Below are 26741 nucleotides of genomic sequence, written 5' to 3'. Positions count from 1 at the left end.
GCCAGCCTCTGAGAGAGACTACCTTTGTTATATTACCCATGGTGTGCACGTTTGCCCCATCTTCCTTAGTTACCATTTTGACTTATTAAATATTTTATTTTGTCACTATCGCTAACCTTGCCTCCATTCTCTGCATCTCGGGGTCCACCCTTGAACTATATGTATATGTATATATAAACGTAATACTAATTCCGTGAGGACTTTTTTGTCCTGGCCCCACTCTGCTTCTGTGTAATCATATATGCCCCACAGGGTTAAAAAAAATAAATAAATGAAAAATGTAAAGAAGGAAAAACATGAAATTAATCAGTTTCAAATTTTTATAAAGATGTTTTTATGTACTGTACATAGGGTTAGTATAGTACTGCGATACTAATTAATTATATTCGGAACTATACCGCCTCTAAAAAGTACTGGTCCCCCCAAACCCCTGGTAAACTACACACCATAGCTCACCGGCATTACAATGTAAACAAACCATGGGTGAATCTCCACCTGACATCCACTGTAATGATACCAAGTAGGATAGCGTACGCACAACTTCAATATTCTTGATTGCTAAAACAAGGCAGGTTCAGGGAATATTGCTCAAAGAAAGACATGAAACTGCTACAGGAAAAAAAAAAAAAAAAAAAAAAAAAAAAAGGAAAAAGCCACAAAAATAAGAGCGCAAGACAAGAACTAAAACACTACACACAATTGCGACAACGACGTTTTACTATCAATATCGACTGCTGAGTTTCATTTTTCAATGTTTTCTACTGGTGGCGTACCTCCGGATTTTTACAATTTAAAAAATTGTGCCTTGGCTCAAAAAAGATTGAAAAACACTGCTTTAGTGTCACCCTAGTGGCTTCTTGGAGCATTTTTTTTAAAAAAATGATTAAAAATAGAAAAAGACGGGGGAAATGCTTTTTTGTTTGTTTTAGTATGTTTTTTGTTTGAGGCCAAACATGACCAAACTAGGGTTGTACAGAGCACGGGAATTATTATAGGACCGCGATACTAATGAATCATATTCGGTACTATACCGCCTCTAAAAAGTACCGGTGCCCCCTCCCCCCACCCCCGGTACACTACACACCGTAGCTTACCGGCGTCACAATGTAAACGAATACCATGGGTGGATCTACACCTGACATCGAGTGTAATGATACCAAGTAAAGGTGCATATCTAGTCGATACTGATTACATCAATATTTTTTAGCTTCACAAACTCTTTTTTAGCTTTTGTAAAATGTATATTTTGTTTATAAACTCAGGAAATACGTCCCTGGACACATGAGGACTTTGAATATGACCAATGTATGATCCTGTAACTACTTGGTATCGGATTGATACCCAAATTGGTGGTATCATCCGAAACTAATGGAAAGCATCCAAACAACAGTGATTATTAGATTTTTTAACAGAAAAGATGGAGCACGGTAAAAGAGGAAGTAAGCAGATATTAACAGTAAATGAACAACTAGACAATTATTCATTTTCTACCATTCGTCCTTAATCATTTTGACAAAATAATACTATGACAAATGACACTTTATAATGTCAATAAACTTCTCAATCAATCAATCAAACACAATATGTTACTGCATACATCAGCAGCTAAATTAGGAGTCTTTGCTTAATTAATTACTAATAAAAGAAAAGGTGTCTTGTATGTTCACTATTTTGTTTAAAAACAAATATGCAATAAGAAACATATGTTTACTGTACAATAAGATTTTTTTTTGTTAAAATAAAGCAAATAATACCATTTTTTTGCGGTCCCCTTTATTTAGAAAAGTACCAAAAAGTATCGAAATACATTTTATTACCGGTACCGGTTTTTGTTAAAATAAAGCAAATAATGCAATTTTTTGGCAGTCCCCTTTATTTAGAAAAATATCAAAAAGTACTGAAAAGTATCGAAATACATTTTAGTACCGGTACCAAGATATTGTTATCGGGACAACCTAGGCCAGGGGTAGGGAACCCATGGCTCTAGAGCCAGATGTGGCTCTTTTGATGACTGCGTCTGGCTCTCAGATAAATCTTAGCTGACATTGCTTAATACGATAAGTAATGAATAATTCCGCTCGTAATCACAGTGTCAAAAATAACGTTCAAAATATAAAACATTCTCATGTCTTTTAATCCATCCATCCGTTTTCTACCGCACCTGTTCAAGAAGTCGCATTCATTTATTTGTTGGTTAGCTTCAGAATAACAATGTTATTAAAAAGAACAAGAGACTTATTATACTCTAAAAATGTTGGTCTTACTTAAAAATGTACTCATTTAGTTGTATTCATTCTTAAAAAAAGTATTATATGGCTCTCACGGAAATACTTTTTAAAATATTTGGCTTGTATGGCTCTCTTAGCCAAAAAGGTTCCCAACCCCTGACCTAGTCTGTAGATAAATCATCTACATACATGTATTGTCATTATAAATATTATTATTATTTTAACACAGATGGATATAATCAGTTTGGAAGTGTTTATTCATATAATATTGTGTATCTGTTTTATTAAAATCTTAACATATTTTTTTTTATCCTACTCAGGGCTAAATACTGTACAGTTTTCACACCATCAGTGCAGAAATGTGTCGACTCGTGTGACATTACCCTGTCAGATGCACTTGGTAATATTACCACATACCAACACAGCACTGAAACCAACTAATGGTATTCATCAGTCTCTTGAAAAATAATAACAGTAATACAACAAAGATAGCACATGCGTAGCTGAAATAGTTTTATGGTTGATATTGTGAGTCTTCATATACTGTAAATACAAACAGCAAACCACTGTAATGCAAACATGTGAGTCTTAAATAAGTGAACAGACTTCATTAACTTTTCTCTTTTAACATATTCAGTGAGCCATGCAAACATTAGACCACTCTCCCTCTACTCCACACTGGCTCGGTTGTTCCACTCGGACGTTGCCTAGCTCTCAAATATATTCAGGTACAAACCCTCCTTTGTGCGTACTTCTTCAAGTTCGGAGTCTCAAACGCTGTCCTTTCCTATTTACCGATAGGTTGCTTGTGAAGGTAAACAAATTGAGCACACCAATTTGATTAGATACGAGGGTAAGTAAAAACTGTAAGAACCGTGAGCCAGAAGGGTACCATTAACTTCCTTCGCTCACCTAACATCAGAACTAAGTACATCTAAAATAAACATCTGATAGGACAATAGATGATCCAAACAGTTGTAGACAACTGAGGGTTCAAGTTAGATTTAGGGGTGCAAATTCTTTTGTTCACCAAAAACAACCGACATTGTAGAAATTGGATGACAAATAATCGAATAACTGATGACAGGTTGGGTTCAAGTTTAGTGTTAGTAGTCAGGGTTAGCTATTGGGTTTGGGTTTAGGATCAATCCTAACGTACAGGAAATGATGTTAACCCTATCTACCGTAAGTTTATAAGCCGCTACTTATTTTCCACACTTTCAACTGTGCTTTATATAACGTTGCAGCTATTTTGTGGATATTTCGAGTTCACAAGCCTTTCATTCTACCAATAAATTTAGCTTTGTCACATTACACCGATTAAATTGCCAAACGGGTCATGGTGGACTAAAGAAACTGTTTCACATTAAATGAATCACACTCACACAATCATTCAGTCAGCCATTTACTGTAGTGCGTTATGGACTCACCATCGTCAGGGAGAGAAACAATGAAATGCAGAAGACGCAGACCCCCAAAGCCGAAGATGGTCAACCTGGCCATTGAAAATAGAAACGGAAATGGCCGCAAGAACTCTACCACCACTAATGGAAGGCCAAAGGAGGCAACTTCAGGATATTCAGTGTGCAGGGGGAAGGAGAAGGACGTAGAGAGCTCAATGGCTTTACCAGTAGGCTACAGTATGTCGCCTGTGTGGCTTTTAGACTTGGAAATTGTCCAAGAAGTAAGTAAGTGTAGCTTATATTTATGTGCACTCTATTGTCCATGGTAATTGATTGGCAAAAGCGATTAAAAATAGGACATTGGGTAATGCAGATAGTTTGAAAACGGGTACATACATTTGGTTAAATGCTTGCCCTTAGGTTTAAGGATTGTGTACCATGTGGTAGGGCTGGGCGATATATCGATATACTCGATAAACTCGATATATCGCGGGTTTGTCTCTGTGCGATATAGACAATCGTGATTTTCGAATATACGTTCTCACGCAGTTGATTTTAGGTGCGGTCATTACACTGCATGCGTTTCCCAGTCTTTCTTGTCTCTCCTTCTCACAGAGACGTAAAACAAGCGCACCTTCTTACATACGTCACTTGTGCAAGGTCACACGCTCCCGCAGAGCAGACTTGTAGCGACATGGTAACGTCAGCTGTGATGGTGACAGTATGGTGCGAGTGGTAATACGAGAAAGAGAAGGTGCGAATCTGGTAAGAAATGGAGGAAGAATAAATTCCCAAGAAAAACAGCACATCTGGCGGTGGTTTGGCTTCAAGCGGGAATATGTTCAACATTTATGCGGCAAAAGCGTTGCTACATAAAGTAGCAGCACTGCTAATGTAGCATCATTTGAAAAGTCACCCGCTAGAGAATGAGGAGTGCTTGAAACTCTGCATGTCAACATATCCGGCCTGTGCCACACCGAGAAAAGGCCGAAGCAACTATTTCCAGATCAACAGCGTATGAAAAAAAAATCAACAACAGGAGATAACGTCCACTGGAACCTACCACATAGCGAAGGACATACACTATTTGATTTCCTGTTATGCAGCTAACTTTTATTTGACAGTTATTGAAATATCTTGTGTGACATGCACAAAAGTGTACTTTATTTGTATTTAACTATTGTAGTGGCGTTCTGTACAAAAAGTAGTTTAATTTAGTGTTGTTTTGGTAAGTCATCTAAATGACATCATGCACAAAAGTGCACTTTATTTGTTTTTAATTATTGTAGTGGCGTTCTGTACAAAAAGTACACTTTAATTTAGTGTTGTTTTGATACGTCATCTTAGTGACATCATGCACAAAAGTGCAGTAATAGTTTGTTTTAAAATGTCTCTGATAATCTTGCACTTTCTGTTTTGGAAATGACATGAATGTCTGTGCAACTGCTTAATAACTGTTTAGTAAATACACTTTTGGTCAATTGACTTAGTTGTGATTTCCTTCTCTGCATGGAAGTTTAAAAGGAGCATATATTAATGCGGTATGAAGAAGAATGTTTTAATGTAGCAACAGAATCATCATACTGCTGTGATTATATGTATCAAGTGTTCATTCAAGGCTAAGGCAAAATATGGAGATATATATCGTGTATCGTGATGTGGCCTAAAAATATCGAGATATTAATAAAAGGCCATATCACCCTGCCCTGCCATGTGGTTATTAGCGTTAGGGGTTTAGGGTTTCAGAACTCAGGTCAGGGTTTGTTCTTTGATTTAGGATTTGGGATTACCGTATTTTTTGGACTATAAATCGCAGTTTTTTTCATAGTTTGGTCGGGGGTGCGACATATACTCCAGAGCGACTTATGTGTGAAATTATTAACACATTACCGTAAAATATCAAATAATATTATTTATCTTATTCGCGGAAGAGACAAAGAAAATGTCAGCAATCGTCACACACACGTCAACCAAAAAGAATTCGGTGGGAGAGGGTCATGGCAGAAGTGCATTGTGGGTTATGGAATGCTAACTGCTATATGCTATATGCTACTGCCGTAGCTATTAAAATGGATCATTTCATCGTTGGCGGTAACTTATAAAAACTGAGAAGGGCTGAACAAAAATGGCATGGAAAAGGAAATAATGTACTGCAGATTACAAGCTGGATGTAGTGAAATATGTAGCAGAAAACGACAAGAGGAAGAGCCGCATACCTTCAATGTATGCAGAGTTGTTTAGAAGCGACATCGAGGAAGAATTTTTCATGGGATTTATCGATTAGGAGGGACAGATTGTTTGGTAAACGTATAGCATGTTCTATATGTTATAGTTATTAGAATGACTCTTACCATAATATGTTAGGTTAACATACCAGGCACCTTCTCAGTTGGTTATTTATGCCTCATATAACGTACACTTATTCAGCCTGTTGTTCACTATTCTTTATTTATTTTAAATCTCCTTTCAAATGTCTATTCTTGGTGTTAGATTTTATCAAATACATTTCCCCCAAAAATGCGAATTATACTCCAGTGCGACGTATGTTTTTTCTTTCTTTATTATGCATTTTCGTCCTGTGCGACTTATACTCCGCAGCGACTTATAATCCAAAATATACGGTAGATTTGCTCTTTGTATTGCTAACATTGACTAGAAACATGTCTTAGTACAGGACATGTGCAAGTTTTATGGCTCAAAAATGAACTGATGCTAAGTGTTGATTTAAACCAAATATAAAGTATTTGTATACAATACAATGTCAAGTAACCTAAGCAACTGTTATCACCAGCTGCCACCTGTGCTGCAGCTTCTCCCATCACAGCAACATTGTATTTGTTTAGCCCACAGCAGTTGGCAGCTCTTCAACGGCTGCGACCGCCTCTTGCTCCTCGGCAAGGGAATAAAAGAATACACCCGCTGAATGTTTGTATCCAGCTTGTCTTTAGGGTAAATCCAACAAAGTGTCTCCTGCTTCTTCGCGGTTGCAGCCTCATGACATCCATCTTGGACAGACTCTGGAGGACACATCCCTGACCAGCCCAGAGAGATACGGTCCTTTGTTGTCCTTGTGCATCCTAAGGACAATGTTCCAAACTGAATATAGACAGCCGGACAACCGCTCTCATCTCATACATCATTGTTGTTATTTAGAGGTTCCACTGGGTCTGGTGCTAAGGTGTGTCCACTGGTGTCCATCATATGGAGCTTCTCGGTCCCGTTCCTTGATTCCTCCGTCTGTCGTCCCTTCTTCCGGCACAATCTGGACCTGCGACTGATATAGGAACAATAAGTATACATTATCGTTTCATAGGACAGAGCAGACAGCCAACAATCAAGAAGCTTTTGGTGGTGTTTCTTTCTGTACGTATAATTAATCATTACTAATATTGGTCATACAAAACCCAAAACCAGTGAAGTTGGCTACTTGTGTAAACTGTAAAAAGCGATTTGCAAATCCTATTCAACTCATAATCAATTGAATAGACTGCAAAAACAAAATATTTAATGTTGGAAATGAGAAACATATATATATTTTTTTTGCAAATAATCAATGACTTAAAATTTAATGGCAATATTGCAAAAAAGTTGGCACAGGGGCATTTTTACCAGTGTTACATGACTTTTACTTTTAACAACACTCAGTAAACGTTTGGGAACTGAGGAGACCAATTTTTGAAGCTTTTCAGGTGGAATTCTTTACCATTCTTACTTGATGTACAGCTTACGTTGTTCAACAGTCCGGGGTCTCCGTTGTGGTATTTTAGGCTTCATATTGCGCCACCCCTTTTCAATGGGACACAGGTGTGGACTACAGGTACCTGCACTATTTTACTATGAAGCCACGCTGTTGCAACACATGGCTTGGCATTGTCTTGCTGAAATAAGCAGGGGCGTCCATGATAACGTTGCTTGGATGGCAACATATGTTGCTCCAAAACCTGTATGTACCTTTCAGCATTAATGGTGCCTTTACAGATGTGGAAGTTACCCATGCCTTGGGCAGTATTACACCCCCATATCATCACAGATGATGGCTTTTGAACTTTGCGCCTATAACAATCCGGATGGTTCTTTTCATCTTAGCTCCGGAGGACACAACATCCAGTTTCCAAAAACAATTTTAAATGTGGACTTGTCAGACCACACAACACTTTTCCACTTTGCATTAGTCCATCTTAGATGAGCTTGGGTCCAGCGAAGTCGGCGGTGTTTCTGGGTGTTGTTGATAAGTGGCTTTTGCTTTGCATAGAACAGTTTTAACTTGCACTTTCACATGTAGCGAAGAACTGTAGTTACTGACAGTGGTTTTCTGAAGTGTTCCTGAGCCCATGTGGTGATATCCTTTACACACCAATGTCGCTTTTTGATGCAGATCCGCTTAAGGGATCGAAGGTGACGGGCATTCAATGTTTTTTTTTGGCCTAGCAGCTTACGTGCTAGGCCAAACCTTTTGATGATATTACGGACCGTAAATGGTGAAATCCCTAAATTCCTTGCAATAGCTCGTTGAAAAATGTGGTTCTTAAACTGTTCGACAATTTGTTCACGCATTTGTGAGCAAATTGGTGACCCTCGCCTCATCCTTGTTTGTGAATGACTGAGCATTTCATGGAAGATGCTTTTATACCCAATCATGGCACCCACCTGTTCCCAATTAGCCTGTTCACCTGTGGGATGTTCCAAATAAGTGTTTGATTAGCATTCTTCAGCTTTCTCAGTCTTTTTGCCACTCGTGCCAGCTTTTTTAAAACACGTTGCAGGAATCAAATTCCAAATGCGCTAATATTTGCACAAAAAAAAATCAAAGTTTTCCAGTTTGAACGTTAAGTATCTTGTATTTGGAGTCTATTTAATTGGATATAGGTTGAAAAGGATTTCCAAATCATTGTAAACTGTTTTTATTTTCGATTTACACAATGTGTCAACTTCACTGGTTTTGGGGTTTGTAAAACAAAACTGTACAGTAATTTGACAATGAGCTCTAACAATGTGCTGTTTACTTTTAAATCTGTGTGGCATAAAATTAGCAAAATATCAATGCAGTATTTTCTTCAATTTGTGTTAAAATCCTGTGCTTTTTTTAAGTTAAGGTTACCAGGAATATTTAAAAGATTCATAACAAATTCACAAAATCACATATTGATTCAATGTTATTGACAAAAACAAACCCCGGAGCATTGCAACTTTTCAGGCATAAAGGGCCCCCGCAAAAATCTTGCGAAATCCTGAAAGGACTGATTGTGTGTGTTCTTGACTAACCAACACACTTCAATCTAGGGCTGGGCGATATATCGATATAATCGATATATCGATATACTCGATATATCGCGGGTTTGTCTCTGTGCGGTATAGAAAATGACTATATTGTGATATTCGAGTATACGTTCTCACGCAGTTGCTTTTAGCTGCGGGCATTACATTACAGGCTTTTATCACTCTTTGTTGTCTCTGCTTCTCACAGAGACATTAAACAAGCGCACCTTCTTAGATAAGTCACATACGTATACCCCCTCGCTGAGCAGAGAGGTAGCGGCATGGGTAACGTTAGCTGTGGTGCGAGCGGTAATACGAGAAAAAGAAGGTGCAAATCTGGTATCAAATGAATGAAGAATTCATTCCCAAGAAAAACAGCAGGGGGTCAATCGTCTGGCGGTGGTTTGGCTTCAAGTGGGAATATGTCAAACAGACAACCGTAATTCGTCAAGTTTGGGGCAAAAGCGTTGCTACAAAAAGTAGCATTACTGCTAATATGTAGCATCATTTGAAAAGTCACCCGCTAGAGAATGAAGAATGCTTGAAATTCCATGTCAACATCTCCGTTCGGTGCCACACCAACAAAATGCCGAGGCAACCATTTCCAGATCAACACCGTATGAAACAAATAGTCAACAACAGAATGTGATAACGTCCGCAGGAACCTACCACACTATTTGATTTCCTATTTTGCAGCTCATTTTTATTTGACACTTATTGAAATATCTTGTGACATCATGCACAAAAGTGCACTTTAGTTGTTTTAAACTATTGTAGTGGCGTTCTGTATAAAAAGTGCACTTTAATTTAGTGTTTAGATATGTCATCTTAGTGACATCATGTACAAACGTGCACTCATAGCTTGTCTTAAAATGTCTCTGACAAACTTTCACTCTCTGTTTTGAAATGACATGAATGTTTGTGCCACTTCTTAATAACTGTTTAATAAATACAGTGTGGATAAATTGACTTATTTGTGGTTTCCTTCTCTGCATGAAAGTTTAAAATTAGCATAAAATGAACAAGAATGTGTTAATGTAAACACATAGAATCATCATACTGCTGTGATTATATGCATCAAGTGTTCATCCAAGGCTAAGGCAAAACATGGAGATATACTGTATATCGTGTATCGTGATATGGCCTAAAAATATTAAGATATTAAAAAAAAGGCCATATCGCCCAGCCCTACTACAATCACAACACAACATTTTCACATTCCATCTTTAGGGGCGGTAATAAAAAGGCAGATGAAGCAGGTGCTACAGGGAGTGGTAGTTTCGGGTCTCATAAAATGTTGCCCATAAAATAGACGGCGACAACCAAAGAATCCAACCTGAGCAGTAGCACAGGACCAGTGTCATAGATCAGCTAACCATTTCTTCCATTTTTTTTAGACAAATGACTCACTGTGAACAGATGAAGAAGAACAAGATGAGGAAAATGAGGAGCACGAGTGCCGCAATGACGCTGATGATGATTATTTGCCGCCTTTCTCCTATCTGCCAGTCCAGGTCGATGTACTCACACCTGGAGCCAACGTAACCACTCTGACACCTGTTTTAGAAACACAGGACACTTGGAAGGTACTGCAGGAATAGTGTAATGACATCAATGTCAAGATGAGACAGATTTTCTGACACAAACGCAAAAACAAAAATAACTAAGAAAAGATAAAAAAATTAACCCATAAAGTTTGACAGGAATGTTTTTTGTCATTTTGGCCTACACACGAACAAACCAATAAACTGCAATTAAGGACAACAAGGCTACTCAGTGGCCTAGTGGTTAGAGTGTCCGCCCTGAGATCGGTAGGTCGTGAATTCAAACCCCGGCCGAGTCATACCAAGACTATAAAAATGGGACCCATTACCTCCCTGCTTGGCACTCAGCATCAAGGGTTGGAATTGGGGGTTAAATCACCAACAATGATTCCCGGGCGCGGCCAACGCTGCTGCTCACTGCTCCCCTCTCCTCCCAGTGGGTGTTCAAGGGTGATGGGTCAAATGCAGAGAATATTTTCGCCACACCTAGTGTGTGTGTGTCAAACATTGGTACTTTGACTTTAACTTAATGTATATTTGCTCCAAACTCTAAAGTTTAAATTTGTGCTTTATCATCAGTCTGTATGTTAGTAGAGCAATTATCAGTCCATGTATGTAGGGTCATACCCGTACCATAGTCTCCTACAAAATTGTTTTCTGTTAATGTCATTTTAACTACTAAATAAGACTCAAATGGTAAGAAAAGAAAAAAAAACTAAGAAAAGTGAAAAAATTATCGGATTGTCATGTTTACAAAAAATTAAAAGAAGAAAACATTTTAATACTTCCTGTAACGAACCAAAATATAAGAGGTTGTTTTTTGATACATGCACCACTCATCAGCAAAGCTTTGTGAAAAAGTGAACAAAAAATATCGGGTTGCTGCATTTCCGAAAAATCGAGACAAAAGTGAAGTGAATTACATTTATATAGCGCTTTTCTCAAGTGACTCAAAGTGCTTTACATAGTGAAACCCAATATCTAAGTTACATTTAAACCAGCGTGGGTGGGACTGGGAGCAGGTGGGTAAAGCGTCTTGCCTACGGACACAACAGCAGTGACAAGGATGGCGGAAGTGGGGATCGAACCTGCAACCCTGAAGTTGCATTCTACCAACCGAGCTATACCGCCCCCCCCAAAAAATCTGTGTATCACACCAAAAATAAGATGTGGTTCCTTCATTGATGTCCTATCCGTCGACAAGGTTTTGTGGAAAGGTTTTTAAAAGATATTTGATTTTTATAATTCTTTTTAAAAAAAAACTTCCTGTAACCACACCAAAAGTTAAAGGGGAACTGCACTTTTTGGGGGGAATTTTGCCTTTCATTCACAATCCCTATGTAAGACAAGTACACATATGTTTTTTCTTACTTTTATGCATTATAATTCGTAATATATAGCAAGTACAAAGTGGTTAACAATGAAGCTTCATTTACATTTTGTGACCTGAACATCAACCAAATATTAATGATCAATCAATCAATTAATCAAAGTTTACATATATATATATATATATATATATATATATATATATATATATATATATACTGTATATACTGTATGTATATATATATATATATATATATATATATATACTGTATATACTGTATGTATATATATATATATATATATATATATATATATATATATATATATATATATATATATATATATATATATATATATATATACATATATATATATATATATATATATATACATGTCATTGTTTGCTTCATGCAACCTACTTGTTTATTTCATGCCACAGTTTCTTGAGTGTTCCATGTCCACAGTTCTATGTTTCCTGCTAAGTGCGATCTGCACATTGTGCCTTCGTTTTGTTGTACTCCTATGATTTTTGCGAATTAAATAATGTTCTTACTTGCACTCTTTGTCCGGAATAGTCGGTCTGCATTTTGCGAGAACAAACCCCGCAGTAAGCTGCGCAAACCACGTCATGACAAAATGACGCCAGCCTGAGCCTGGCGAGCAAGGTGAATAAATAGCTCTCTGATTAGTGGTTGACAGCAGCTGAGCGTGGGACCACTAACCAGAGGCAAATTAACCCAATGAATCCCCATGATGACCAAAATAAACTCAGAAGTGCAGACAACAGGAACTAAGGGAGTCCAATACTAACAGAACATAACTAACCAAAACATGATACCGACCATGGATTATGAAAAATGCAGATGTTAATGGTGCATTATGTAAAGTTGTTTTTGGGTGTGTTCATTACAATGTGTAATTTTATACTGTACATGTGTACTTTGTTTGCTATAGTATTGCAAATAATTTCAAAATGTGCACTTAATTCTAACTATACTAACTGTCACCAAGTTTTGAGCAAATCAATAACTTGCAGTTCAGTAAAACATAAAAAAAAAAATGTTCCTGTATGACTACAAAATTGCATCTGTATGATTGTGTCCAAATATTGAGGTATTTTTTTTAAGTAAATGTTACTTATGCAAGCAAATAGTAACCTGTGATTAATCATGATTAATCACAGTTCAAGAACGTCTGTTTAAAAAAATAATCACTCGACAGCCTCAGTTTATATATTTGTTAGTTAAAATAGCAGTGCTGCAGTTATGTATGCACTAGCCATCCACATTTCTTCGTAGAAATCAGTTACATAGATTTTGCGTATTCAGGCTAATAACAAATGATTAAATAACGATTGATACCAAATCTTGAATAAATAACTTCACGATATTTTTTTTCTACTAACTTCAATGTTGATGTGTCCATGATATTTAAGATTGTTTTGTCTGGGGAACTTTTGGTTTGATCTGTTTTTCCAATACCAGACTACTTCCTGGTTGTTGTAAAACTTTGTTAAAAAGTAATACAAATTTTAAGCCTCGGTCAAATCCCACAATGATTAAAATGAGAGAAGAATCCTACAAAAATTTAAAACCAACAACAAATAAAAGACCTCTAATTAATTTTTTTTCAAATGTTTTAAAAGTCACTTTTGTCTGACTGTGTCTTATTAGAAACGACTCACCTGCAAGAGGGCGTCTTCTGGTCTTTGATATAGCGACACGCCCCGTGGATGCAGTAGTGGTGGAGTTCTTCTGGACATTTGGAGAAATGGTCATTCCACTCTCCCGTATCTAAAGTGGGCGCTGGAGACAAACATATTTGTTTAAAAATTTCTCAAAAATACTCACTTTTTTTTTCCACGGGCAAAATTTACACCAAAAAAAACCAAACATTTATTTAAAAAACTTTAAAAAATTTACATTTTTTAAAATTGAAATAGTTTTTACTATGGATAAATTCCTATTCCCCAGATAGAAGACGACTTATCTTATTCATATTTTGTTCCAAGGACAAAATGATATCCTAGGGCTGGGTGATATGGGCTTTTTTTAATATAAGTTGAGTTGAGTTGAGTTTGTGTTTATTTCGAACATCTCGATATTATTAGGCCATATCGCGATACACGATATATATCTCCATATTTTGCCTTAGCCTTGAATGAACACTTGATGCATCTAATCACAGAAGTATGATGAGTCTATGTGTCTACATTAAAACATTCTTCTTCATACTGCATTAATATATGCTACTTTTAAACTTTCATGCAGAGAGGGAAATCACAACTAAGTCAATTAACCAAAAGTGTATTTATTAAACAGCTATTAAGCAGTGGCACAAAAATTTCAAAACAGAAAGTGCAAGATTATCAGACATTTTAAAACAAGCTATGAGTGCACTTTTGTGCATGATGTCACTAAGATGACATCAAAAAGACACTAAATTAAAGTGCACTCTTTGTACAGAACGCCAATACAATAGTTTAAAACAAATAAAGTGCATATTTGTGCATGATGTCACACAAGATATTTCAATAAGTGTCAAATTAAAATGAGCTGTATAGTAAGAAATCAAATAGTGTTCGTCCTTCGCTATGTGGTGAGTTCCTGCGGACGTTATCTTCTTTTGTTGTTGACTATTTTTTCATACGATGTTGATCTGGAAATGTTTGCCTCGGCATTTTGATGGTGTGGGCGTGTGGCACCGACTGGAGATGTTGACATGCCGAGTAAGCACTCTTCACTCTCGAGCAAGTGACTTTTCAAATGATACTACATATTAGCAGTAATGCTACTTTTGGTAGCAACGCTTTTGGCCCACACTTGACAAATGACGGTTGTCTGTTCGACATATTCCCACTTGAAGCCAAACCACCGCCAGACGATGGATCCCCTGCTATTTTTCTTGGGAATTAATTATTCCTTCAATTGTTACCAGATTTGCACCTTCTTTCTCTCGTGTTACCAAGCGCAATACAGCTAACGTTACCCATGCAGCTACCTCTCTGCTCCGCGAGGGCGTATAAGTATGTGACGTGTGTAAGAAGGTGCGCTTGCTGTCTGTGAGAAGGAGAGACAAGAAAGAATGATAAAACACCTGCAGTGTAATGCCCGCAGCTAAAAGCAACTGTGTGAAAACGTATACTCGAATATCACGATATAGTAATTTTCTATATCGCACAGAGACAAACTCGCGATATATCCAGTATATCGATATATCGCCCAGCCCTATGATGTCCTATATTTCGGTCAATACCTTAATTTGTGAGCAAGTCCAAGGTAAAATAGTTGAAGTTGGACATTTGACAAAATATCCTTAATTGCTAATGAAGATGTATAACAATAATAAAAAGTAATAATGACAATTCATTAGTATATTTCACCTATTATTTTTAATGCAACGAGGAACCTCATATAAATGTTCAGAACTCCTGTTGGAATGGCAAAGAACATTGTTTAGAATTTTTAATCGCTCAACTTTGACGTTGTGTGGACTTCTTCAGACAGCAAACTAGTCGAGAGAAAATAAACCGCTCTTCTGCTGGTTGCAGCCAAGTACTGCACTCCATTTTGCTTCAATTGCTTTAAGATAGGGCTGGGCGATATATCGATATACTTGATATATCGCGCATTTGTCTCTGTGCAATATAGAAAAAGACTATATCGTGATATTCGAGTATACATTCTCACGCAGTTGCTTTTAGCTGCAGGCATTACACTACAGGCTCTTCTCGCTCTTTCTTCTCTCTCCTCACAGAGACTTAAACAAGCGCACCTTATTACACGTCACGTGTGCAACGTCACACACTCTCGCGGGGCAAAGAGTTGAGTTGAGTTTGAGTTTATTTCGAACAATTTATATCGGTCCATCGTCCGGCAGTGGTTTGGCTTCAAGCGGGAATATGTTTAACATTTATGCGGCAAAAGCGTTGATACAAAAAGTAGCAGCACTGCTAATGTAGCATCATTTGAAAAGTCACCTGCTAGAGAATGAAGAGTGCTTGAAACTCTGCATGTCAACATCTCCGGTCGGTGCCACACTCACGAAATGCCGAAGCAACTATTTCCAGATCAACACTGTATGAAAAAAATACAAGTCAACAACAGAAAGAGATAACGTCCGCAGGACATCATGCACAAAAGTGCACTTTATTTGTTTTAAACTATTGTACTGGCGTTCTGTACAAAAAGTACACTTTTATTTAGTGTTGTTTTTATATGTCATCTTGGTGACATCATGCACAAAAGTGTACTCATAGTTGGTTTTAAATGTCTCGGAAAATCTCGCACTTTCTGTTTTGGAAATAACATGAATGCTTGTGCCACTGCTTAATAACTGTTTAATAAATACACCTTTGGTAAATTCATTTCCCTCCCTGCATGAAAGTTTAAAATGAGCATATATTAATGCAGTATGAAGAAGAATGTTTTAAAGGGGAATATTATCACCAGACCTATGTAAGCGTCAATACATAACTTGATGGTGCAGAAAAAAGACCACATATTTTTTTAACCGATTTCCGAACTCTAAATGGGTGAATTTTGGCGAATTAAACGCCTTGCTGTTTATGGCTCTTTTGGCGATGACGTCAGAACGTGACGTCACCGAAGTAATACAGCCGCCATTTTCATTTTCAACACACTGCAAACACCGGGTCTCAGCTCTGTTATTTTCCGTTTTTTCGACTATTTTTTGGAACCTTGGAGACATCATGCCTCGTCTGTGTGTTGTCGGAGGGTGTAACAACACTAACAGGGAGGGATTCAAGTTGCACCACTGGCCCGAAGATGCGAAAGTGGCAAGAAATCTGCCGCCAGACCCCCATTGAATGTGTCGGAAGGTCTCCACATTTTACCGGCGATGACAGACATGGCACAGAGATGTATGGATAACCTGCAGCTGCATTTGCAACGATAAAGTTAACGAAATCACAAAGGTGAGTTTTGTTGATGTTGTTGACTTATGTGCTAATCAGACATATTTGGTCGCGGGGTGACTGCCAGCTAATCGATGCTAACATGCTATGCTAATCGATGCTAACATGCTATTTACCGGTGGTGCTAAAGCAGACATGGCACAGAGATGTATGGATAACCTGCAGATGCATTTGCAACTATATTACGTTTCCTTCCACCCACATTTAATGCGAAAAAAAACACTTGCCAATCAACGGATTTAAGTTGCTCCAGTGTCACAAGATGCGAAAGTCCTAATCGTTTGGTCCAGACATTTTACTGGCGATGCTAACGCAGCTATTCGGCCATGCTATGGCTATGAATAGCGTCAATAGCTATTCGCTCAATAGCTTCAGTTTCTTCTTCAATACTTTCATACTCCAACCATTCGTTTCAAAACATGCGTAATCTGTTGAATCGCTTAAGCCGCTGAAATCCGAGTCTGAATCTGAGCTAATGTCGCTATATCTTGCTGTGCTATTCGCCATTGTTTGTTTACATTGGCAGCACTGTGTGACGTCACAGGAAAATGGATAGTGTCTTCGCGGAAAGCGAAAAAAAGGCACTTTAAACCTTTTTTTAGGGATATTCCGGGACCGGTAAACTTTTGAAAAAAACTTCAAAGAATACAACAAGCCACAGGGAACTGATTTTTATTGTTTTTAACCCTTTTGAAATTGTGATAATGTTCCCCTTTAATGTAGACACATAGAATCATCATACTGCTGTGATTATATGCATCAAGTGTTCATTCAAGGCTAAGGCAAAATATCCAGATATATATTGTGTATCGTGACATGGCCTAAAAATATCAAGATATTAAAAAAAGGCCATATCGCCCAGCCCTACTTCATGATACGACTAATTCATTCATTTTATACTACCTTTTCCTTCCTGATTGATTGTTACCTAGTCTCGAAATCTGCTCGAAGGAAGTGTAGTTCTTTTTTCCACCATTAATAACGATGAAAAAGAGGTATGTATTAGTCACTGTCAGCAGGCCTCCTTTGATTTATAAGCTGGCCTATAAATAGCTTGTAAGTTGATCCGCACATGAGGGGGAAGCCTGCTGTATGGCATGAAGCGTGGCGTCATTCCGTTTAATTTACTTAGTCAAACATCTCCTCTAAAACACATCCAATCAGACCCGAAGTCGTTACCGGGAACTTGACACACAGTCACCACGCACACAAAAGCCGCCGCTATCTTTATTGCACTTTCCATGAGATTACCTTTGGCTTGAAAAGGAAAAACTTCTTGCTCTAGCAGACATGAGACAATGAGAGCCAAACATCCATTTACAAAGTTTACAGGGACATTATTGGGCATGTATTTTGTAATCTATGTATTAGATTGTAATTATTACATATATTTTTTTATATATCCTCTTTCCTCGCCCACATTTTTCAACCCATTTCAACCATTCCACCATCAAAACATTATTTAGGAGATTTTATCTATTTCTTATGCATAACAATTATCTGCTTTTTCGAGAAGGATCTAGCTGCAGCTGCAGACACGCTACGTCGTGTTATGTATTGTGTCTCGAGCTTCACTTCCGTTGTCGTCACACCTGTAAGCACGTCTTTAAGGGCTTATGGGTGTGACTCAAAGTTAAAGTGGGCGCGGCTTAGAGTGTCTGCAGCCGCAGCTAGCTGTACATGGGTTTTCCCATATTTCCGTAACACTTTTCTTTGAATCAGGGATGTCAAACTTTTTTTAGCTCAGGGGCCGCATGGAGGAAAAGTTGAAGCACACGCGGGCCGAACTATTGAAATCATGGCATTAAAACTAAAAGAATTAGGACAACTTCAGATTGTTTTCCTTGTTTTACTTCTGCCAAAAATAAAATAAACACATTCTGAAAATAATACAATAAAAATATAGAAAAAAACTGCCATCAGCAGTAAAGTTTAGATCCATGAAGGATAAAGGTTGCATAAAAATGTGTTTTCTTTTGTATTTTTTTTTTTTTTTATGAATTAAGTAACGTTTATTATTTATTATTATTATTATTATTCTATGGCTGCCTCCCTTTTTCCAAAACACAATATAGAATCTGAGATATAACAGGATGATACATACATTTATCATTTGTTTTTAAAACGGTTGTAAAAAAAAGTGGGGCCCCAAAAATGTACTCTGGGAACCCATTTGTATGCTTGATGGGGTCCCTGGGACCCTTTTTTGAAAATTACTAGCGCCAACACTTAAGGAGTATTGGTGCGTGCAAAACAGCAGCAGGCAGCTGTGGCCTGCGGGCCGAATCTAATACTAATTGAATATTATCCCGGGGGCCAACGATCATTGACTTGACTTTGACACCCCTGCCTTAAATTGTTCCAAAATGCGCCGTCAATTGCTAGCATGGGAGCATTAGCATATATGTTACCATGCTAATTTTTTTATTTTCCTGAAGGAACTCTCCTGAAGGAATCAATAAAGTACTAACTATCTACTGTATGTCAGGCTTGCCCCTGACAGTTTGTCTATGTTTTAGTTTTTTCCTCTGCATTTGTCTGTTTCCTGTGTTTAGTATTTCCTGTCTTTTAGTTCCTGTCAAGTGCTCTTAATTTGTCGGCTTCCTGTCTTGTTCCCTGAGTGCTGTGTTCCTCCTCAGTGTGTTTATTATTTCCTGTCCTTAGTTCCTGTCTAGTGCTCTTATTTTGTCAGCTTCCTGTCTTGTTCCCTGAGTGCTGTGTTCCCCTTCAGCTGCGGCTGATTGGCATCTGGCCACACCTGTTGCCAATCAGCCGGCTCCTATTTGTATCTCCTTTGTCTTGTGGCAGTGGCTGGATCATTGTATTGTCATTTGTATTGTCGTTGCCTCATGTGTCTTTGCTACCTATCGTGTCTGGCATTATTTCAGCTATTACCTGTCGTGCTACATCTTGTCCTGGTCGTCGTAGCGGTAAGCTGTTTTTGTTAGCCATAGCTATTTCCAGTTTTTCTGTTTGTTATCCTCTAACTTCCATGCTAAAGTTCCTTTTTGTTTCTTGTTAGCTTCTCTGCTAAAGGCCTTTTGTTTTTTATCCGCCCACGTGCGTGCTTTTTATTTGTTCTTGTTCTATTATTTATATTAAATGTCTTCATATTCTATGGCTGCCTCCGTCTCTGCATCTTGGGGTTCGTCAACAAATATCACTGACACTGTATCTATCTATTTTAGCATGTTATCTTTTTGGGCAAGTAGATACCTCAGAGTCCAAAATGTTGTTGCTTGATGCATGTTAATAGTTAGCATGTTAGCATGCTACGTTTTTTTGTTAATTTTGTAATTGTAGCGTCTGTGTACTCCCTCTCTTGGCTGTGTTGTGTTGTTCCTGTTCCGCACAAGTACAATATTCAGCATATTATTAATATTTACACCTAAAAATCGGCGTGGCGCAGTGGATGTGTGACCGTGCGCAACCCGAGCGTCCCTGGTTCAATTCCCACCTAGTACCAACCTCGTCACGTCCGTTGTGTCCTGAGCAAGACACTTCACCCTTGCTCCTGATGGGTGCTGGTTGGCGCCTTGCATGGCAGCTCCCTCCATCAGTGTGTGAATGTGTGTGTGAATGGGTAAATGTGGAAGTAGTGTCAAAGCGCTTTGAGTACCTTGAAGGTAGAAAAGCGCTATACAAGTACAACCCATTTATTTATTTATTTATTTATATTTTGTTCGCGCTACCTGGCTAGCGTGTTGACTGTTAGCATTTCAGTTCGGCTCAACATTTCAGCGTTCACACGCAAGTTCGACCTAAATTGCTTTTCCTAGTTTTCGATTATGTTTTGACATATGTATTTACGTAGTGACTTTATTTAAGGATAAAGTCAGTCTTTGTACATTTTCTGATTCTTCGCAAGTATCTGGTTGGCTCGTTTTATGTTAGCTCGGATTAGCTACAGTATGTTTATGCTATTGTAGTGTTGCTTTTGGCGTGTCCACCATGTCAACTTTTTTTCTGGTCTTCGATACAGAGCTAAAGCTCACATAATTTGGAGATGCATGTTTATCTTGACTTGGCCTGGCTTGGGTTATTTTAGCTTAGTTGTACTTGGTTTTAGCCTGGGGTTTTTAAAGACAAAAATCAACTTTTAAATCCTCAAAATACAACTATTTTTGAAATCAACATAGTTGCCAATGACTGATCCATATTAGGGCCTAATAATATCAGTAAGCAATAACTTAATTAAGTGGAAAACATATAAATATAAAGAATACTTTACATTATTTAGGGGGTGTAAATGTTTTATCATAAGGGACAAGAGTGAGGATCAACACCCCATGCTCCTCCCTTTTTAACTTAATTTTCCTAACCTACCTGTGCAGTTATCTCCGTTGCCATGGCGATGACAGGGGGTCTCTGTTTTATTAACAGACTCTGTGATATTCCAATTGGCGGTGGAGTATTCACATAAAGCGAGAGCTGCAGGTACACAAAGACATTCAACGTTATCTACTATCAACATTGGTACACATTTTTTATTTACAATTTAAAAAAGATAACAATAATTTGAGATTGTAGTGTATCTACCGTATTAAAATGTATTATTTTGACTAATACTAGTCCATGCACTACTACTAATACTAATAATATTGTGTATATGTATTCAAAATCAGTCTTTAAAAAGGTGCATTTTTTTATAAAAATTGTAATTACGAATTTCTGTATCTTTGATTGATATTTGGACATGATTTTTTTTACAACTATTTCAAATATTCATCGTATTTTTTGACAATTCATCATTTGTACATTTTATTAAAATGTTAAATAATAGCTAAATGATCTTGGTTGAAGGTTTATTTTCTGTAAATTGTTAGATAAAAATAATAATATCCAACCATGTATCATATGTGTATTTCTTAACTTCAATAATATTTTTTACCATTTTACTTGGGTTTATTTTTTAATTTTTTTTATAATAATTTGTATTGTAATGTTAAACAGCAATAATAATAGTCTTTGATAATGTTTTTAATGCATACTTTTATTAAAATGTTAAATAATAATGATCCTGGTTAATTTATCATATTTATTTTTTAATAAAATATGAGATGATGATAACAATATCTGATCATTTATCATATGTGTATTTCTTGACGTCAATAATTTAATTTTTGACCATGTTGTCACGGCTGTATTTCATTTTTTTTTTTTTTTTTATGTTAAGTAATTTTTAACAATTTATTATAGCAAATAATAAAACACCAGTTTTCCTTTTTTTTATGATTTATTTGATTAAATTGATTTGTATAGGATTATATCTATGATCTTTAATATGCACGTAATAACAATGTGAATTAACATTATTTAATATTTATGTATCATGTCTATTTTTTATTAAAAGGTTATATTATGCATATGTATATATATATATATATATATATATATATGTATATTTTCAATTAAAATGTTAAATAATAATAGTATTTGATATTGTACTTGGTGTTGAAATGTTATATAACGATTTTCATTCATAGTTAAAACATTTTATGGAAATTTTATATAATAATAATTGTCTTTGATATTGTACTTGGTGTTGAAATGTTAAATAACGGTTTTCATTCATAGTTAACATTTTTTATGGAAATTGTATATAATAACAATATTAGATCTTTTGTCCTATGTGCATTTTTTGACTAATAGTAAATTCCGTATTTTTTGTGAAATTCTTAATGACAGTAATATTTCACAAATTATCATAAGTAAATCTTTATTCAAAATTATATTTGTATAAGGTAATATTCTAGATTTTTTTGTATAAATATTTTTACAAATATTTTTATGATTTTATCATGCGTATTTATAATGACAATTTGAAGTAATAATTCAAGAGGTGTAATTTTTATTCAAATCGAATCTTTGATAATGTGTCATGTTTTTTTTTAAATAAAATGTTAAATAATAAAAAATGTATGAAGTATGCATGTTTTTTCACTGAAAAAAGTTAAGTAATTTTAGGTAAGCAAGTAATGTTAGGGAAATGTGTGTTTGAATTAAATGGTGAATGATAAAACGCTATATAAATCTCATCCATTATTATTATTAATAATATTATACAAAATGATCATTATAACCATCATTTTGGGGGGAGGGGGGTTTGTTTATTTTCGATTTTCAGAGAACATTGAGAGAGACAAGCGGTAAAAAAATGGATGGATGGATGACCAATAATATTTTTGATGACATAGCGTTTTATAGCATGTATCCAACGCCGTGCCCGCGGGCACCAGGTAGCCCGTAAGGGCCAGATGAGTAGCCCTCTGCCCTGTTCTAAAAATAGCTCAAATAGCAGCACTTACCAGTGAGCTGCCTCTATGTTTTAAATTGTATTCATTTACTAGCAAGCTGGTCTCGCTTTGCTCGACATTTTTAATTCTAAGAGAGACAAAACTTAAACAGAATTTGAAAATTCAAGAAAATATTTTAAAGACTTGGTCTTCACTTGTTTAAATAAATTCTTTTTTTTTTTTTACTTTGCTTCTTATAACTTTCAGAAAGACAATTTTAGAGGAAAAATACAACTTTAAAAATGATTTTAGGATTTTTAAACACATATACCTTTTTACCTTTTAAATTCCTTCCTCTTCTTTCCTGACAATTTAAATCAATGTTCAAGTAAATTCATTTTTTTATTGTAAAGAATAATAAATACATTTTGATTTAATTCTTCATTTTAGCTTCTGTTTTTTCAAAAATAATATTTGTGAAATATTTTAATTCTTCATTTTAGCTTCTTTTTTTTTCAAAAAGAATATTTGTGAAATATTTCTTCAAACTTATTATGATTAAAATTCAAAAAAATAATTCTAGCAAATGTAGAAAATCTGTAAAATCATATTTAAATCTAATTTCAAAGTCTTTTGAATTTCTTTTAAAATGTTTGTTCTGGAAAATCTAGAGAAACAATGATTTGTCTTTGTTAGAAATATATCCATCCATCCATTTTCTACCGCTTATTCCCTTTTGAGGTCGCGGGGGCGCTGGCGCCTATCTCAGCTACAATCGGGCGGGAGGCGGGGTACACCCTGGACAAGTCGCTACTTCATCGCAGTGTTAGGAATATAGCTTGGTCCAATTTGTTATATTTTCTAACAAAGTGCAGATTGGATTTTAACCTATTTAAAACATATCTTCAAAAATATATATTTATTGTGAGAAATCATTAAGATGATCAGTGTTTCCACAAAGATAAATATCATTAATTATTAATAATAACAGAGTTAAAGGTAATATGAGCAAATTGGTTATTTCTGGCAATTTATTTAAGTGTGTATCAAACTGGTAGCCCTTTGCATTAATCAGTACCAGAAGTAGCTCTTGGTTTCAAAAAGGTTGGTGACCACTGCTCTATCACATTCCACCTGTTGGATTTTAACCTATTTAAAACATGTCTTCAAAAATATATATTTATTGTGAGAAATCATTAAGATGATCAGTGTTTCCACAAAGATAAATATCATTAATTATCAATAATAACAGAGTTAAAGGTAATATGAGCAAATTGGTTATTTCTGGTAATTTATTTAAGTGTGTATCAAACTGGTAGCCCTTTGCATTAATCAGTACCAGAAGTAGCTCTTGGTTTCAAAAAGGTTGGTGACCACTGCTCTATCACATTCCACCTGTTGGACATTGTGTCACAATGTGCTGAGTCATTAACGCCACTCAGTGAATGTCAAATAATAACGCTTCTTAAAAGAGTTGAAAGTCAAAAATGCTCGAGAGGAAAGTGAGTGTTTACAGAGAACAGCTGCTTTATGGCGGCTTGCGCCATTCAAACATTTACTAAGTGGACTAAAACGCAGGACAACAAGGAAATTTTTCCAAACAAAAAAAAAAGCCCACAAACATGAACTTATAAGAAAGTATTATAAGATACGTAAGTGTATTTGTGATGGTAAAGGACCACAGCATAAAGACATAACCTACCTGTTATTATTCCTGCATAGAGTCTATACACCTTGGCCATGTCCTCGCTCACAAAAAGTGCACATCGACCCTTTCAAAGATGGAGGACAAAGGTGTCGAAGATCCCCCTCGGTGCTCACTTTTACCCCTCATTGAGGAATGAGATTCCTGGAAGCCAAAGCCGAGGAGCAGGACGCTAGGACACAGGCCGCCTTGGTCAGGGTAATTCCATACAAGTGCGTTTGTGAGAGAGTGAGAATAGAAAGAGGGGTGGGAACTGAAACCCAATGCATCTCCCCGCCCACAACCTTCAAAGAAGAATGAAAGTACATTCTAACTATTCAGGAAGAACAAGTGCACGTTTTTGGTGACAACAAATCCACCAATAAGAAAAGCCAATGCAGAACTACCATGAAAAAGTAATAACACTGTACAATTTATATAACCTGTTCATCTGTAAATACCAAAGGTATTAGTCCAACAATATGCAGTGTTTACATCAGGGTTAGGGAACCTATGGCTCTAGAGCCAGATGTGGCTCTTTTGATGACTACATACAGCTCTCAGATAATTATATTTATATAGCGCTTTTCTCTGGTGACTCAAAGCGCTTTACAAAGTGACACCCAATATCTAAGTTACCTTTAAACCAGTGTGGGTGGCAATGAGGGCAGGTGTGTAAAGTGTCTTGCCCAAGGACACAACGGCAGTGACTAGGATGGCGGAAGCGGGAATCGGACCTGGAACCCTCAGGTTGCTAGCACGGCCACCCTACCAACCGAGCTATGCCGAGTAACCGTGTAATACTCTTCCATATCAGTAGGTGGCAGTCGGTAGCTAATTGCTTTGTAGATGTGGGAAACAGCGGGAGGCAGAGTGCAGGTAAGAAGGTGTCTAATGCTTAAACCAGGGGTAGGGAACCTATGGCTCTAGAGCCAGATGACTGCATATGGCTGCATATTGCTTAACACGATAGAGTAATGAATAATTCCGCTGGTAATCACAGTTTCAAAAATAACGTTCAAATTATAAAACATTCTCATGCAATTTAATCCAACCATCCGTTTTCTACCGCACCTGTTCAAGATGTCGCATTATTGGTAAGAAGTATTATTGGTTAACTTTTATAATAACAATGTTGTTAAAAAGAATAAGAGACTTATTATACTCTACAAATGTTGGTCATACTTAAAAATGCACAAATTTAATTGTCTTCAGTGTTGAAAAATTTTATATGGCTCTTACGGAAATACATTGTGAAATATTTGGCTTTCATGGCTCTCTCAGCCAAAAAGATTCCCGACCCCTGGTTTACATGTATTTTAACACCTTATTAAGGGTCTGTCTGTGAATGGAGCTTGTTGTTACAACTCTAAACAGTAGATGGCATTGTACCTCTGATTCTTAAACTATCTCATATATGCACATGGTCCGTCAGAACACAAGAAGATGTGGCATGGGGATTAGTGTTGCCAACTTACGGGCTGGCATCAGCTCAAGCTTCAAGATGGGTTTTATTGCCCACTAATGCTTGTAGGCTACAGTCCAGGCATATTGTGTAGAGTTCTCTTCAAGTAAGCACTATATATATGTATGTATGTGTATGCATATATATATATATATATATATATATATATATATATCTATATATATATATATATATATATATATATATATATATATATATATATCTTGCTGACCTACTGCCCTCGGTAATGGCACCATTCCCAAAGTATGTGGGCTCTATTGATAACCTCACTAACAACTTTAACGACGCCCTGCGCGAAACCATTGATAACATAGCACCGCTAAAGTTAAAAAAGGCTCCAAAAAAGCGCACCCCGTGGTTTACAGAAGAAACTAGAGCTCAGAAATTATTATGTAGAAAGCTGGAACGCAAATGGCGCACGACTAAACTTGAGGTGCACCATCAAGCATGGAGTGATGGTTTAATAACTTATAAACGCATGCTTACCTTAGCTAAAGCTAAATATTACTCAAATCTCATCCACCGTAATAAAAACGATCCTAAATTTTTGTTTAGTACGGTAGCATCGCTAACCCAACAAGGGACCCCTTCCAGTAGCTCAACCCACTCAGCTGATGACTTTATGCAATTCTTTAGTAA

General features: G+C 36.6%; 1 protein-coding gene across 3 annotated transcripts; it reads right to left on the bottom strand.

The window, feature by feature from the left end:
- Window positions 1-2728: 2728 nt before the first annotated feature.
- On the bottom strand, window positions 2729-24879 carry btc (betacellulin, epidermal growth factor family member). 3 transcript variants are annotated; one of them, XM_061876583.1, is made up of 5 exons: window positions 24635-24877; window positions 21023-21127; window positions 13445-13565; window positions 10298-10444; window positions 2729-6905 (listed from the first exon to the last, which is right to left on the bottom strand). In XM_061876583.1, exons 1-5 carry the CDS (start codon window positions 24672-24674, stop codon window positions 6761-6763), a joined length of 558 nt encoding a protein of 185 aa, XP_061732567.1. In that variant the 5' UTR covers window positions 24675-24877; the 3' UTR covers window positions 2729-6760. The 3 variants fall into 3 exon arrangements, with proteins under 3 accessions (XP_061732567.1, XP_061732568.1, XP_061732569.1); XM_061876584.1 differs by lacking the exon at window positions 24635-24877 and adding an exon at window positions 15740-15836; XM_061876585.1 differs by lacking the exon at window positions 21023-21127 and having other exon boundaries at window positions 24635-24879.
- Between the last annotated feature and the right edge of the window lie 1862 nt (window positions 24880-26741).

This window comes from Nerophis ophidion, linkage group LG17 (assembly GCF_033978795.1).
Source record: "Nerophis ophidion isolate RoL-2023_Sa linkage group LG17, RoL_Noph_v1.0, whole genome shotgun sequence".
NCBI classification, from domain to species: Eukaryota; Metazoa; Chordata; class Actinopteri; order Syngnathiformes; family Syngnathidae; genus Nerophis; species Nerophis ophidion.
Note: the sequence above shows the minus strand (reverse complement) of the source record. Positions and strands in the feature narration are given on the sequence as shown.